Source organism: Protopterus annectens, chromosome 1.part2 (genome assembly GCF_019279795.1).
Source record: "Protopterus annectens isolate FY-2018-M chromosome 1.part2, PAN1.0, whole genome shotgun sequence".
In the NCBI taxonomy this organism is placed as follows: Eukaryota; Metazoa; Chordata; order Ceratodontiformes; family Protopteridae; genus Protopterus; species Protopterus annectens.
In genome coordinates this window covers 1,223,202,414-1,223,219,018 of record NC_056727.1, presented here as the reverse complement: position 1 = coordinate 1,223,219,018, position 16,605 = coordinate 1,223,202,414, and the positions used below count along the sequence as shown (strand labels likewise).

At 36.8% G+C, this 16,605-nt stretch overlaps 1 protein-coding gene across 1 annotated transcript in view; it reads right to left on the bottom strand.

Annotated features, from left to right (window-relative positions):
* Positions 1-13,291: 13,291 nt before the first annotated feature.
* The window catches only part of OPRM1 (opioid receptor mu 1), a 520,850-nt gene continuing 517,536 nt past the window's right edge, over positions 13,292-16,605 (bottom strand). Inside the window, exon 3 of the mRNA XM_044060082.1 lies at positions 13,292-13,892. Coding sequence (XP_043916017.1) covers positions 13,366-13,892 — 527 coding nt within the window. The 3' untranslated portion in view covers positions 13,292-13,365. The remainder of the gene's footprint in view (positions 13,893-16,605) is intronic.

Here is a 16,605-nt window from a genome sequence, read left to right as displayed (position 1 = left end):
GGGATGCCAATAGTACATTCATGAACTGCTGGAGTATCTTGCAGGTAGAAGCCTGTGAGATCCCCAATGTCTTCTCAGTCTGTCCCTGGAATGTCCTTATAGCAAGTATAGTGAGGGCTATACATTCCTTGGGGTCCACAGGGATAGGAAGTTCATGCATTCCTCCATTGTCCCTTTGGGGGTCAAACTAACGCCGTTATAATGTCCCTGTCCACCCTAAAACTATCAAAGTTTTCTTGATTTTCAAAGTTGTAATGAATTATCCTTTGGTTGTATTTTCTCCTTCTTGGCTAGTGAGCGTTGCTGGGTGGAAGTGGGTTTGGCCCAGACAAGACAAGAACTCCAACCTAAAAATAGCAAAGCTAGCAGCAACTGACAACATTTTCAATGACTGTAACTCAAACACATTTGAAGAGGTTTCTCTTTATAAAGTGCATTTGTGACCAGCATGGAAAAGCATGAGAATATGACTGTGAATCGCATACGGGGGTAAAACAGACGTCATTAGCATATGAAGATTTACATCACTCCTCACTTCCATCTCATTACTTGCACTTTTGTATAAGTGCATTTGAGGTTATCGTGCATTAGTGTAAATGGCTTCTGTGAATCGCAGTTCAGCTGTACTCATCCACAAACATTGCGGACAGCCTAAGTGTATTTGTGTAACTCACTATAAATACCAGCCACAATGATAGAAATAATCAGAAGTAATTTTTAAGGCTAAAAGTCAGCTTTAGAACATTTTTTCTGTTACCTTCAATCTTAAAAGTTTTATAATTTCGTTTTTTTCATTAAGATGTTATGCTTAAACTGTCTAAAAGAATAAAAGTGTAAGAAGTGTGACTGATAAATAACAGTTGCCCTTTTCTATGACTCCGATGTGCTAACTCACAAAGAACACTTACTTTTGGTTTACTGTTGAGGATGGATTTTGCTTCATGATTAGTAGGGTATTTGTTTTATTTAAATCTGTATATTTGGTAGTCTAAACACTGGCTTTTCATAATTGTCACTGTTGACACCCTCATGCCATGTGTAAAATTAGGAAGGGGGAGGTTGGTTGCGCATGCATCAATTATACTCGGGATGTTTTATTAGAATAAAGAAAACACTAACTTGAATGTCATGACTAGATGCTGTCTCTTTACCTGTGCATCTGCATGCCATGCACAAGCATGCCACATGGGGTCCTTTTCTACTGCTGCTGGATGGCTTGATAACACAGGCAGGGAAACCTGAACTATATAAGTTCATAAGTTCATTGGTAAGTACTAGGCTACCTGCCCTTGTCTGCCATTTGAGCCTAGTTAATTTCCCTTTTTGTGTCTGAATTAACCTATTTCCATTTGGTATTGGCTTTTACTTCAGAACAGTAGCTGCTAAACAGGAGGGCTCCCAGCACAGAACAATGGGGGACTAAACTGGTGACTGGTCTCTTTGTGGGGGTAACTTTTCCTATTTTGATTTTCTGCTTCCTATCTGTGAGCCAGTTGGCAATTCTGTGGATGACACAGGGGTTTATTCCTAGTTTATTTAACCTTTCTATCTACTATGCCTGAGTGGGGTATTCTTTCAAAAGCTTTAGCCAGGTCGAGGGGTGCAGAGTGTACCATTTTGTCTTCATCCATTGATTTGGTGACCTTTTCAAAAAAATCCACCAAGCTGAGTAAGCATGACCTACCTTGAAGAATACATACTAAGACGGGCCTAGTGTATGTTTATTATATTATATTAAATTATACTATATTATATTATATTATATTATATTATATTATATTATATTATATTATATTATATTATATTATTTAGTATATTAATATATGAATTAGAGAGGGAAGAAAAGCACTTGAACAGATTGGTATAATCCCAGATCAATACAGAATAATATTGATATATTGTAATAATATTGATATATTGCAATAATACTGATATATTGTAATAATATTGATATATTGTATGGGTAATCTACAGGTGGATGAAGACTGAACTCTTGAGCTTCAGCTGCCTGAAGTTCAATCTGATGACAATCGGAGTTCTTAGATAAGAAATCACTGTCAGGGGGTTCTTCTGGCAATGATGCCCTTTTTGGGGAAATTTCCCTGTTATTCAAGATGGAGCAACTGTGGAGTTAGTATATATAACTTTGGGGGTAGGGGCTTGCCCCTCACATCTGGGGATGCAAGAAGGCTTGCCCCCTGCAAAACCACTTAAAAGTTTTTTTTTGGCTGTTTTTTGCAGCAAATGCAGTTCAGGGATTCTGATCCTCAGAGCATTCAGTTTTGACTGCTCACAGTGGAAACATACTGTTGCCCTTTGTTTGCAACTGTGTCTTATTCTTTGAAGCAGCCAACATATGGTAGAACCTCAGCATGCGTCTTGATTTGAATTGCTTTGTTCTTCTTAGAAAATTATACAAAAACAATGTCAGTAATTTTAAAATACTTTGAATAGTAAAATATTGCCTGTTGTGATAGTACATCGACTCTTCTTGAAGGAAAAAACTCATCAAAGATAACATTAAAATAAAACCTAAGGGACTCAAAAGTGTATTAGGAACTATACTCTGGAGTAGATATCGTGGAAGTCTTGAGATCAGTTTTTTTATTTTCAAAGATGAGGTTGCAGAAGGTTAACAGGAAGAGAAGACCATAAGAACTCCTTTGTTATATCTGGCATGAATCTTGGAATGAGCTGAGGTGAATGAGAAATGTTACTCCCAAAAATACACAAAAAATACACTTTAGTAATACAGTTCATGGTGATCTTTTAATACTTTCAAAGCTACTCTAGAAAAACAGATGCATGTCAGAATGCAGTATGCAATCTTTAAATCATTCTCTGAATAATGTATTTATTTCATTTTTTTGTCTCAAGTCTGATTATACAAAGAACAGCTTGATGTTTCAAACTTACCCTGAAGTGCTAAAATTGTTACTGTTGTATGCATTCCAAAGAAACAAATATGTTAGAATTAAATCTACAGTAAGACGCTTATGTTTTTGTCTGCCCAAATATCCCTGATTGCAATTGAAATATGAGAACACTTTACATTTAAAGGTAAGAAAAATACAGTTGAATAATTCCAAGCATTTTACTTCTCAGACCTGTGCCCCTTTTGATCTGGGCAAGAGGATGCAATAACATATTAGCCATAATGTAGGACAAGGAAAAAAAAAAGAAATGATGGCTAAAAGTAACAGTCCATATACAAGTGGCAGTTTCAATGCAATGTTTTAATTGCATTATCTGCAGTTATACATAAGTGCTTATTATAAATGTGAAAGTAAGAGGTGATGTGTCTTGCAGGAATACATGGCCGTAGTAAATAACTGCTAATGAAAGAACGAATGTTTGACAAATGTGAATGAAAACATTACTAAAATATCAGTAGAACAATATAAATCACTTAACAGCAAGTCTTCTGATACAGAAATTAAAAGTCACAAAGTGCAATGCATTAATTGAATATCCATTGTACTCTGCTATTGCACTCTGTCATTGTACTCTGCCATTGTACTCTGCCGTTGCACTCTGCCATTGTACTCTGCCATTGTACTCTGCTTTTCAGCAGTACAGGAAAACTATCATCTTCATTCTCTGAGCTCACTGATCAAGAATCTGTCTCACAGCCCTAAAAATTACTTTACAGAATTGTTGCTAAAATATCTGTGTGTCCACATTTAAATGTGCTGTTTTAGTTTGACATTTTGGACTCATACTCAGCATCAGCTCTTTGCAAAAAATGTCATTGACAAAGACACAGATGCAGTGTTCAAAATAAAGCAAACTACTAATAGCAACTGTACCATGTTTCAAAACAGCAAGAAACAAGCAGAGAGGACCTCACTCAAGGTAAAGCTGCTGAACAAAGTCAAACTAAATGTAAAAAAAGCAGCTACCACCACTTGGAAAATGTATATTTAATCCAACAGCTTAATAAAAATAATAAAACAAAACAAGAAATGCAAAGTTTGATGAGCACTTTCGGGCTGTGCCCTTCATCAGATAAATTGCTCACATTCAAACACTCATTTAAAGGGAGTAACAACCAATCTGTGCTCAATACCGAACCCGCCTTTTTTTAAGGCAGGTTTTAATGGAATGACATCATTAAGCCCTGGATGCATGTGTGCTGTAAGTTCTATTATCCATGTGGCCTCTTCATATTCAGTGTCATTCACTATATCACCACCTCTGATGTTACTCACCATATGCAAAATCACAATCAATTTAAAATAATGTCCTTGATGACCAGAAATGTGTCTATACAGGGCATTGTGTTCATTTTTCAACCTGATATCTGACAAATGATTCAATATCCTCTGCTTAAGCATGCAGTTTGTTTTCCCTATGTAGTAACAATTGCATGTCTGACAAGTAGCAAGACAGACCACATTCGTGGTCCTGCAGTTAGCTCTGGTGTTGAAAGAATATACCCTGCCTGTGATAGGATGAACAAAATTAATGGCCCCATTAATGTAATGGCATGCCTTACATGACCCACATGGTCTAGTGCCTTTCCTCACTTCAATCCACTGTTTGTCATGTCTGCTCTGATTACACAGTAAGTATTTCAAGTTTTTATTCCTCCTGAAGCCAAAACTAGGTTCTTCCCCCACAACTTTCCTGATCCTCTCATCAGAAAGTAAGATTTTCCAATTTTGTCTGACTATATTACATACTCCATGTATGCTGTTACTATATGTGAACATGTCTCATTTTTACCACTCTGTCTCTGTCCACTGAATATGAAGAGGCCACATGGATAATAGAACTTACAGCACACAGACATCCAGGGCTTAATCTTTTCATTCCATTAAAACCTGCCTTAAAAAAAGCAGGTTCAATATTGAGTACAGATTGGTTGTTGCTCCCTTTAAATGAGTGTTTGAATGTGAGCAATTTATCTGATGAAGGGCACAGCTTGAAAGCACTCATCAAACTTTACATTTCTTGTTTTGTTTTATTGTTTTTATTGAGCTGTTGGATTAAATATTCATTTTCAAAGTGGTGGTAGCGGTTTTTTTATATATGTCTCAAAACAGGCTTAGACACACTTTATTTTATTTATTTTATTTATTTTACATTTGTTGATCGGGCTAGTCCAATTGGATATATGTCCATTTTCAGTAGAGGCCTGGGGAGAAAAGCTCCAAAATTATATAGTTAAAGCATAATTCAATTTCCAGTATGTTAAACTGAATCTAAATTAAGCAAAAAACAATATATTAGCAACAAATTGGAGAAAAACAGCTCCAATACATAGGTGTAGCCAGGTGAGAAATACAAGACATTTCCATTGAGAACAAAATTTGACAATTTGTTTAGCCTAAAAACTTCTTAAATAAGCAGAATTACAACAGGATATCACTGAGAGGTAGAATAAGGAGATACATAGGGGTATGTCTGTTAACAAGTTGTTAACTGAAAGCCCTCAGAAAAGGGCATAACAGATGAATCAGAGCTGGTAAGGAAAAAGGGAGTAGAAGTATTTTAATGAAACAAAGAGTTTAAGTACTTTTTGTTACTAGAAAAAGTCACATACTTGCAGGGTGATACTGAAAGGTACAAAGGAAATTGGTAAGAATAATAAGGACATAGAGGTGATAGGCAAGAAAGAAAAACAGGTCAGTCAGGATTAGTACAAGGGCATAGCCACTGGGATAGTAGGAAAGTTCTTAGTTGTTTCTTAAAAAGGGGTGTTGATGTAAGTGATGTAAGATTAGATGGAAGTTTGTTCCAGCTGGTTCCAACAAAGTTAGTAAATAGGCAGTCCCCAGATTTATTGCTGGATTTAATGGAGGCTACTAGTAACTTGCTTGCTGAACACAGTGTTGTAAGATTTTTATAAGGTTTGATAATGTTACAGAGTATGGGAGAGTTTATTGGATGATATAAGATCTTATGGGTAATTATAAGTTGCTGAAGAAGAAACTGTTTGTGTAATTCCAGCCATCCTAATTGTTTAAGGTTTTGGCAGTGATGGGTACGAAATGCGGAACCAGTAGTTTGTTCAGATTGCTTTTTGAAAAGGTTAGACTAGATGGGAGAGGCGTAGAGAAGGGTAGATATAAGGTGTGTTTGGGCAATAGTGGTCCTAGCTGAGGGAGTACGAAAGGGTTTAAGCCTGTATAGGGAGCCAAGTTTTCTATTTACAGATTTAATGGTCAAATTAATGTATGAGTCAAAGTTAAGATTATTGTCAATTGTTACACCCAAAAGTTTGGTGGCTGTGTCTAGTGCTATTATAGTTCCATTTTTGGATGTAACTGTGAAATAGATAGGGGAAGACTTTTGTGTAGGAGTAAACAATAATAACTTAGTTTTGTTAGGGTTGAGGAGGAGACGGCGGTTGTGGAACCAATTTTCAACTAAGGTAAAATCTTTTTGGGTATTGGTCTGCAGCTTGGTAGTGGAGTCAGTGGCACAGATTAATGAAGAGTCATCGGCATATTGTAAGGTGGTGGTTAGGGGAAGGGAAGCACTCAGATCATTAATAAAAATGGAAAAAAGGAGAGGTCCCAAGATTGATCCTTGTGGGACTCCCAGGGTGATGAGGAGTTGAGTGGATAAGCTACTTTCCCAGAGAACTGCTTGTTCATATCCTAACAAAATGGATATTCTGCACTATCCTTCCAATAAACTGTAGGTTTATTCTTGCAGCAAAGGAAACAAAATACAGATATCGGAAAAAAGTGCTTAAAACAGATTTCTTGCAGTACTTCCATATAAGAGGCAAAAGAAGGCTGACATAAATGATTTCACTGAAGAACTGACTGTAAATTATGAACTGCAAACAGCAATGTTACCATACAATTGTGATTTACAGTAAGTACAGAAACAAAAGAAGGCTTGAGGTATTGCTGTGAAAGTCATTTTTCTTTTACTGCAAGGAGGCATAGTGGATGCACTCCAGTTAATTACATTTTATTTATGCACTAGAAAACTTGCTGTTAACTGCTTTTCAAAAACTTGCTAACTGTTTTTCAAACAACCATGTATAGAACTAAAATGACAAAAACATAGTGTAAAATAAATAATATTGTATGATGGCAATAAGACTTAAGTGTGGATAATATTACTTTACCCATACCTGACTTTAAACTCATCCAACTATGAGGAAACATAGTATTATACACGGATTCACTTTAGAAGCTCGAAATACTGAAATATAGAAATTCAGTATTTCGAGCCCATAAAGTGGAATCCTGAGAACAGCGAAAGCTCAGAAGCGTGAAATACAAAACCTCGAATACCGGCGGTTTTGAATTTCGTGCTTCTGAGGTTTTGCTGTGGTTATGGATTCAGGTAAGTGTGTGTGTGTGTGTGTGTGTGTGTGTGTGTGTGTGTGTGTGTGTGTGTTAAGGGTGTTGGGTAGGGGCTGTGGTGTGTGCCAGTGTATTTTGTTGCTGGGATGTGTGTGTGTGAGGAGAATGTAGCTTGTGTGTTGGTGTTTTGTGTATGTTTGTGTGTAGTGCGGCCTTAGAGTGAGAATATTTAAGTAGGGGGGTGTGAGGGGTGCAGGGGGCTTGCCCCCCCCTGATTTTATGTAGTAGAGAGCTTGTATTTGTGTGTAGGGAGGATGGTGTGTGTGTGTGCAGTAGAAGCGTGAAATTCAAAATCTCTGGTGTGCGAGATTTTGAATTTCGCAGTTCTGAGTTTTTGTGGTTTCAAAAATTAGACTTTATAGCTTCAAAGTACTGACTTTCAATATTTCAGTATTTCGAGGATATAAAGTGAATCCATTATACACATGTAGACCTACATTCCGTATTATAACTCTGTGCACATTTCGAGGTTTGGGAGTAAATAATCGTACTGAATGCTCCTTTCAAAGTGACATATTATTATGGTTATTCTTCCTATGACTATGCAGGAATAGTAACAGTATTTTGTATTTGTGAAAGAGATATTCCTACCTATTTTTCTGTCTTTTCTTCATTCTTCTTTGTTTGCATCAAGCATACTTGCAAAATAAATATTTTCCAAGCAGTAGAACATGATCCCTTATTATAACATAAGATTTTACATGCAACATTGCCCCTATAAGGAAAAAATGCATAATTTATAGTTTAGGAGTGTTTGTCAGTTTGATGCACCAATGTTTTAAGTTCACACTTTCACACTGCACAGCCAGTGAAAATGAGGCCATCGTTTTCTTGTATGTCTTATTAAGTGCTGTAAGAAAGCAGATCAGTAATAGAAAATGAAACAGGTTTTTTTTTCAGTCATATAAGACACTTATAAGAAGCAAAACTGCAAATTCACTCAAGCAATGCATTACTTGCATCATAAACAACTGTATCACACTCGTACAATGAATTTCAGACTTTTATACAGCCCTTTGGAAAGTTAAGAATTCCTCGATGTCACACCTTAAGAAAACAAGAAAAGAAAAGCATTTTCTCTCTTATATATATTATATAAAATACATATAGGACAAACACATATATCTTCACAACACAAGCTATATTTATAATACATATTCACAATGTATACATGTATATATTAAATATTAGCATTTTAAGAGTTCACATACAAATTATTTGAAGTCGCTTAAAAGTCTGGATTATCTTTAAAATTTATACATTTGAATGAAAACTCCTTCTGAAAAGATTTTTAAAGAACACACTGCTTGTCCATGATCATTATTCTAATAATGATTTTTGTTACCCATTATATATGTTAAAGCTGTCAACAGTCCATAATGGCACTGATTTTCTCCCGTAGATTTTAATTCTAGCTTTATACAGTGTTTACATGAAGCAGAAGTAATTGTTCTATCAAACAAAAGCAGTGCTGTTTGATACAGAACGTAAGCACTGTTTTATACACCAGCCTGAAATGCTGTATAGTTTTAAAGTATCCTTTTTGTTAAACTCTCATTAAAATTTGAAAATAGTCCTTTTCCCTGTGTAATTATAATGTTAATTAATACTACACATTAGAGAAAATATTTTATTTGTACTGCATTTAACCTTCATTCTACAATTACCTGCAAACTTACAAGCACCACATTAAAATGCATGATAGCAAAAATCGTCACAGTACAAGGAGACTGTAGAACCTGCTTACTGTCTGTAACAGAGAATAAATATATGACAGTTAACATATAGTGTGTATGTGTGTTTACAGCATGTGAGAGATATTTATATAATCCTTTTGCCCATGTACAAAAATTAAATTCATTTTGTTTCAATAGCTTCTGTAAGGCCATAATAAAACAGTAAAATAGGAATTCAGAAACTAAGCTTATGCTGAATACATTTGAATTCAGTAAAATATAGAGCTGTCTTTGGATGGGTGCATTCAACTTGGAAGGATTTCAATCTCTAACACACAAACTTTGAACCTTAAGTTTTTCTTATATTTAAACTAAATCAAGGCTCAAGAACACCTCTTTATAGTGAGAAAAGACTTCCACACAATCCTTAGCTTAAATGTTTATATAAATAATGCAGAATCACTATTTTATAAATGTAGATTTTGCATTGCTGTGTATAACAGGTTGTAGTTATGCTATGGTGCTATGTAAGTATGCCCTAGTTTTTCTTTTAACTTTAAATATGTAATAAACCATAGCATAATTTACACTAAAGAATTTAATGCATACCTCAGGCATACTATATGGCACTGGTCCAATGGAAAATCATGTTTAGAGACAATTCAGCAACAAGAGTCATTCCACAATTGTATATGGTGAAAACATTTTATCTAATAGTTGATGACATTACAATTCCACCCAAACATATCACATATCTGTAATTTAGAAAGGAGATAAGGTTCCCACACCTTCCACGTAGAGCCACACCCTCACTTCCTGCGTGAGATCAAGAAAGGGACATAATGATGTTTCTTTGAAAAAAACATTTTTTTTTTCTTGGTCTCTGAGATGACAACCCCTTTTCCTGGAAACTATGCTACCTAGTTTGGGAAATGTTTTTGTTAAAACATAGACTGGAAAGTTGTGTATACTGGAAAGTTGTGTTTTGACAAACAGACTTGTACCCAGCCAGTTTCTTTAGCTCTCTTGAGAAATAGATTCAGATATCATAAAAAGTCATTGAATGATTTATTACATTCATAGATGGTTCTGAGATTCGTTTTTTAGAGAAGAGAATGTGCTTTAATATCTGATAACATGTACTCACAGATTATACACAAATGCCTGACTATCCTTTCAGATGATGAGATTGCTATATTTTTCCATGGTATTTTGCAAAAAAAGCAATGAATTCCTTTCCAACATATCAGTAATGAGTACTGAAGCCAAACCTACAAGTAACGATATGCAACAATATTGCAGGTTAACAAATACTTTTATAAAGTATTCTAACTGCAATGAGAGCACTGTATAAGGACACTCCATCTGGAGAATGTTTTAAAGAATTCATACATTTATTAGAGACTGAGGGGAACTGCGGTGGTGGTGCTGCGGTAGCGTTGTCACCTCACAGTTAGATGTTGCCCGTTCGATTCTCAGTTAGAGCGTCTTCTGTGTGGCGACATGCACGAATGGGCATTTCTTCGTTGAAGGTTGTGCGTTAGGCCCGGAAAGCCAGCATGTAAAAATCTACTGCCAATCATTAGCAGACCAGAGTTCCGCTGTGGTGACCCCTAACCGGGAAAAGCCGAAAGAGACAACAATTAGAGACTGAGGGGATGTGTTATTTTACAATTCCCAGGTAGGCTTATCAGCAGTTTGTTTGAGACCTACTTTGGTAGTGGTGAGCAAACTCATTTGGTGAAAAGGCAGACACATAATCCTTTGTTTTTACAGATGCTTTCCACTTTGTGACTATAGCAGTATAGAATTAGTAGTTTGAAAACATTGACTACAACATTTGTTATAATTTACATAATGACCATTCAGGTGGTAGGTTATGCTGCCAAGTAAAACACAGAATACAATAATGCATATGGAATATTTGATGCTGAAGTATAAGAAAGAGTACTGAGCTGAATTAAACAGAAATTCGCCCATTTAGCTGGTTTATGTTTAAGCAAGATCATTGAAGAATTTGTTTCTGTCCCTTTAGCTGCAATTATTTTCTCTTCAGTTTCTGCATACACGACTGGAATGAGTTAACATAGTTGGCATCAGTCAATTTATGGACTCCTGAATCACTGTTCATTGTGCTCATTTGTCATTTTCAGTTATCAGTACCAAATGATGCTTTCTTTGGGCAGTAGTAAAGAACACTGCTGATACCTTGGCAATCATTTATTTATGTTCCCTGAATCACAACATACAGGCACATATTTGTGATTGCAGCATTTCTGGAGGCAAAATGTGTGGCTGTCTTCCCTGGCCTTGCTATTTCCACCGAACACTTGATTTTCTAAGAACTGAGAGGGATAATGCAAGATCCCCCCAAAAGCGAATTCTGACTGTGGAATTATCAATGTGTGTATGCATGTCAGTGTGCCTGCTTGTATGCAAAACTCATTTAGTAAGCAGACCAGCAGATGGCTTCCTTCATTTAATTCTCAGCATAATATAAAAGCTGTGCATATGCTGCTCTGGCAGAGTATTACCAGAAGACCCCCCCCCCCCAAAGAAATAAAGTATATTACAGCTGAAACATTTGTTTGAACTGTACATATTTCCAGTACTTTGCATAAAAATATTTGGAAACTGAGTTCCTTATATCAGGAAACAGCACAAATACAATCTAAAATGACAGTTTTTTTTAATCCATTTTACGCAGTCTATCAGTAATTCTGACTTAAAAATAAAATTTCATCCTCACCTAGTTCATTGTTCTTGACATGATGCTCCTTCTAACTAATTCTGACTTATCTTCTGTTTCAAATACAAACATCCACTGGAGGCCTATAAGTGCTCATTCTCAGACCCACAGCAATAGCTATAAAGGAAGGCTAGTCCTTGAGGAATGCACAATAAACATGGGTACATGACTATACAACCGAAATAAGCAAACATCTCCACCTCAGTGCAGCTTTAGATGTACTGTACATGTGACTGCACCACACTATATATTTGTGTACTAGAATTACACTGTCAAGGCCACTGCTTTCAAACTAATTTCCTTTCACGCATCCATATAGGTATTTTGTTCAGAACTACAGTACTTACTTACTTAAGTTTGTTTACCAGGCTAGTACATTAATCACAATAGACCATTTGCAGGCACAGCCAGGGTTTGCAGGCACATTAAAAGTTATAGCGGGGCTGCTATGTGTGAAGTGCAACATCTGTCAGCATTATAGAAAATCCTTTTAAACATTCTGTGTACAAATTTGGCTCCCTGACATGTTTTATAGTTCTTTTGTTCTAAAGAATTTGGATAGTGCAGACAGACTGACTCCACTAGAAAAAGGAAACTATTTAGTATCTGTCTATCTATCTATCTATCTATCTATCTATCTATCTATCTATCTATCTATCTATCTATCTATCTATCCATCTATCTATCTGTCTGTCCATGTGTATCAGCATTTCTCCATCTGCCTTGCCATCCTCTTCATAATATCAATGTTAACAAACTGCAGTGATTTTGTTTGGCCTGCAGATGACATTTTCTATCAAATTTTGCAAGAGAAAACAGAAGTACACTGAGGTTTTCTGATTTCTGATGACAGCATACAATAAGGGCCAACACTGTCTTTTCATTTTGGTGTTTTGGACTTTAGTTCATTTGCTTAAATAACCGGATGCATCAGAGTCTACACAGAGGATATAACCCAAGCAACAGCTTGATCTCAACAAAGAATTGATCACGTGGTAATTTGAGTGTCTGTAACATCTACCCTCTGACATGCTTGTCCTGCTTGTCCATACCTGTTGTCATCACATTCTAGCAGGACAAAGTTTATCCACTTTCACTGCATCATCAGCAGTCCACAATCATATAGTTATGCAGTTGTAATTAAAATGGTGGTAAATTAATTTGGCAGTTATGTTGCTTAAATGAAGACACAGTGAGACAATGGCACATGAAAAAAAGTCAAAAGGAATTAAAGAAACACAGTCAATAAGTAACTTGGCATAGCAATCCAACTCCATTGTGTACAACTCCAGAAATGTTATGGCTAGAATTTGTGCAGCTTTCAGACTGGGCAGGTATTGATGTAGGGAAAGTCTGCTCATAAAGGTTGATGCCATTGCAGCAATATCTGGTCACTGCACACATCTCATCTCTACTTAATGCTGAAGCCTTTGCATTAACAGAAATTATGCCCATACAAAGAAGAAGTTGTGGAGCACAGACTACAAAAATGCAATGGCCTCTCATAACAACAGCCTGCTTAAAGCCCTGTTGTGAACTGAGTTACTTCAGAATGCATGTCATCCCCAGGCTGATAGCGTGAGTCCAGTGATGACATCTCCACTGCTAGTCATACCTGATGGTTCGTCCTGTCCACAGTGTGCACAGTGGAGGCATGATCTCGATTGTTGTTGCGGACCCTGGTGGAGTTTTGCTGCTCGACAATGGATGATGCTGGGGTGCAGAATTCACGGAAACACCTCTTGAAGTTTTCATCGAGGAAAGCATAAAGGACAGGATTAAGACTGCTGTTTGTATATCCCAAAGCAATGCAGAAGTGCCAGGTGATGGTCTGCACAACAGAAGGAGAGATGTTGATCAGAGCTTTTAAGATTACATAGATGTGAATGGGAGTCCAACAGACAATAAAAACGACAACCACCACAAGAACCATTCTGGTGATTCTTCTTAAATTCCTGTCCTTCTCCTTCGATCCTGACAGCATGCGGACACTTTTTAAACGTAGAATCATCAGTCCATAGCAAACAGTGATGATAAGCACAGGCATTATGAAGGCAAAGATGAAAACGCAGATCTTTAGCAGGTTGTCCCAGTACCAAGCAGGATGGGGAAAATCTAGTGTACAGTCAATTATACCTGAAACGACATATTACACGAGTGATATTAATGCACTTATAGTTCTGTAATCTTCTTAAAATGCATTTTCAGTAAATTAAGGACAACTACAAAGTACTTGATACATGAATTTGTATAACAGTCATGTTCTGAATTGATCTACAATGCTAAGATATTTACTATAATCTAGTTTGCAGGTTTTCTGGAGATGAAAAAAAATAATAGTGTACTTCTATGACAATGTTACTAAGCCATAAACTGCATTGATAGAACTGAACAGACAGCACGGTAAAAGCACTCCTGGCCTATGCTAAATAAATACAATGATTCTGAAGGCATAACTTTTTGCAGAGTAAATGGATGACTTTATTAGAGCCTGTTTACTGAATTCAGTTAATATGCCAGTCTTAAAACAGTATATATCAGATAGAAGTTCTTAAATGTACCATTTAGGCTATGCATCCCATAATAAAATTACATTTCCACCTGCTTCCATGTTTCCAGGCTATACTGCTTTTAAAATGAAGGAAGTCCACTTTAAACAATGCACTTCTCAGTCACAAATGGCCTCTTTAGGTATGTATATAAACTGTATTATTCTGTAAAAGTAAGGAATTCAGTTAAGTATAAAAATAATGGAATTAATCTAAAGAGGTCCTGCACCTAATACTTTTCTGATACTTTTCAAATCTTTCTTAAACTTAGAAATGTCATCACTGGCAAACTGGCACATTACACTCGAATAATGATGCTTTAAACATAAACCAAGCACTTATATCTGTACTTACAAGTATTCCTGAAGCTAACTAACTAGAAACCACAATGCCATCATCAGTTTCACCTGCCATCTCTGATGCCCATGATATGTTTAATAACTGGGATAAGAGGTGATGTGGTAGTAAGGGTAGTGCCCTTAGTAGCTGCTGGACAGCTCTCTATCTTTAGAAGAGGCTGAGAAACTTTTAATAACTCAGGAGTGCCACCTGGTGGAGACAAGTAGTTAGCTTTGAGTATAAAAAAATGATTGCCTATTAGAATCTGGAGTGTTGCTGCAGTGGGCAGGGTGGATGCACAGAAGAATCCAATTGCATGTAACAGTCTTGATTTGGTACATTACACATTTAATGAGTCGTTGGGCTTAGAAGGGGGATTCAAAATAGGAAAAAGTCCATGGCATCCATATCTGGGAAAGGCACAATGCCTCCCAATGGAGACAGTAGCCAAACATGTTGTAGGTGATTGGCACATGGGCACAAAAAAATGCAACACCAAGTTTCTAGAGTAAAGTATAATGATTTTTTCCCAATTGTTTGTTTAGAATGCAGTGGTTAGTGTGTTACTACTACCAGAAGGAATTGGGGACTGTGGAGTAGCTGCTGAGTTGCAATGCCTACCTCACAAACGCTGTGCTAATATGCAGAGTACATACTGAGAACACCATTCTACTGCATGGCAGCAGCATGTGCAATGGAGAGAGATCAACAAGAAAGAAAATACAAGCAATGAGAACCCAGAAGATAACAAAGCCTTGCTAATCAGAGTAGCAATTTGAGGGGAAGAAAATGAGGTCATGTGTGTCATTTTACATGCTGTTAAAAACAATGATAGAGTTAGCTTGCATTTATATGGCAGGTGAACCATCTCCAGATTTCCATGGTGACAGACCTTTCACCCCCTTGATCTTAAAGTCCTTAGTTGCCATGGAAACATCTCATTGGATCAACTGCTTTATGTACAATCAGTTGCACACTGAAGGCCTCTAGAAATTGATTGATGAAAGGTAGGACATATAAACGTGCTTGGATATTATCTCAGTCATACTGTATAAGCTCAACTGTATGCAATGCTTGATGTTGTAAGCTGGTATATTGGTTAAGATACAGGACTTGATTCTCTCCTTTGAAAGAGAAATTGGCTAGGCTTAAAATAGTCCACAATGGCAGCTGGCCTAGTAGTTACCTATTATCCTGTGTAAAAATGTAAGTCTAATTTGTTGTCTGAAGTAAAGTTTATATTGTATTAAATTTGCTTAACAGCAGGAGACAATAAGCCTGTCTAGTCTGCTTTTTAAATGCATTTGTCACTCTGCCTTCCCTTTATTCCTAACTTCTACCCCTTCCTTTCACAGTCTGTCCCATGCTGCCCTGAATATCTTTGTGATTCTATTTCCACCATCTATTTTACTGACCTATTCTCTCTAAAGAGGGTCTTTGGATTTCCAGTGATTAGTTATTCACAACAAACTGCTTCTTGTGTCCCCTCTTCCAACCCTTGCTGTTAAGCATGCCTCTTTCACATCTCACTGCCTTTATCTTCCTCACTCATATCATGCCCACCCATCTTTTTGTGTTTATAAAAAGAGTTACAGTTATTTCACGTAAATGGTTGTATCTGGTTCCCTAACATCCAATGTACCTGTATGGTGGCATCCATCTGTATTCCATCCAGCAACCTGATGCCCCTTTCCTTGTAAGGCTTTGTAAATTTTACACAGCATGCAAGGTATGTCATGGCTGTGGCCTGGTAGAGTAGGAGACAGCTCTTTGTTTATGGAGTTTATCACCTGAGAATACACCCCAACATTGAGTTTCTGCTGTCACTGCTGTCCCACTCGGCAAGGATTGATCAGTGCTCCCTGAACCTTTTCCTGTTGTCTTGCTGTCATTTCCACTCTCCACGCTGATTCATCACACAGATGCTGGTGTGGCCAAGGTGCTGTACACTACATTGGTCT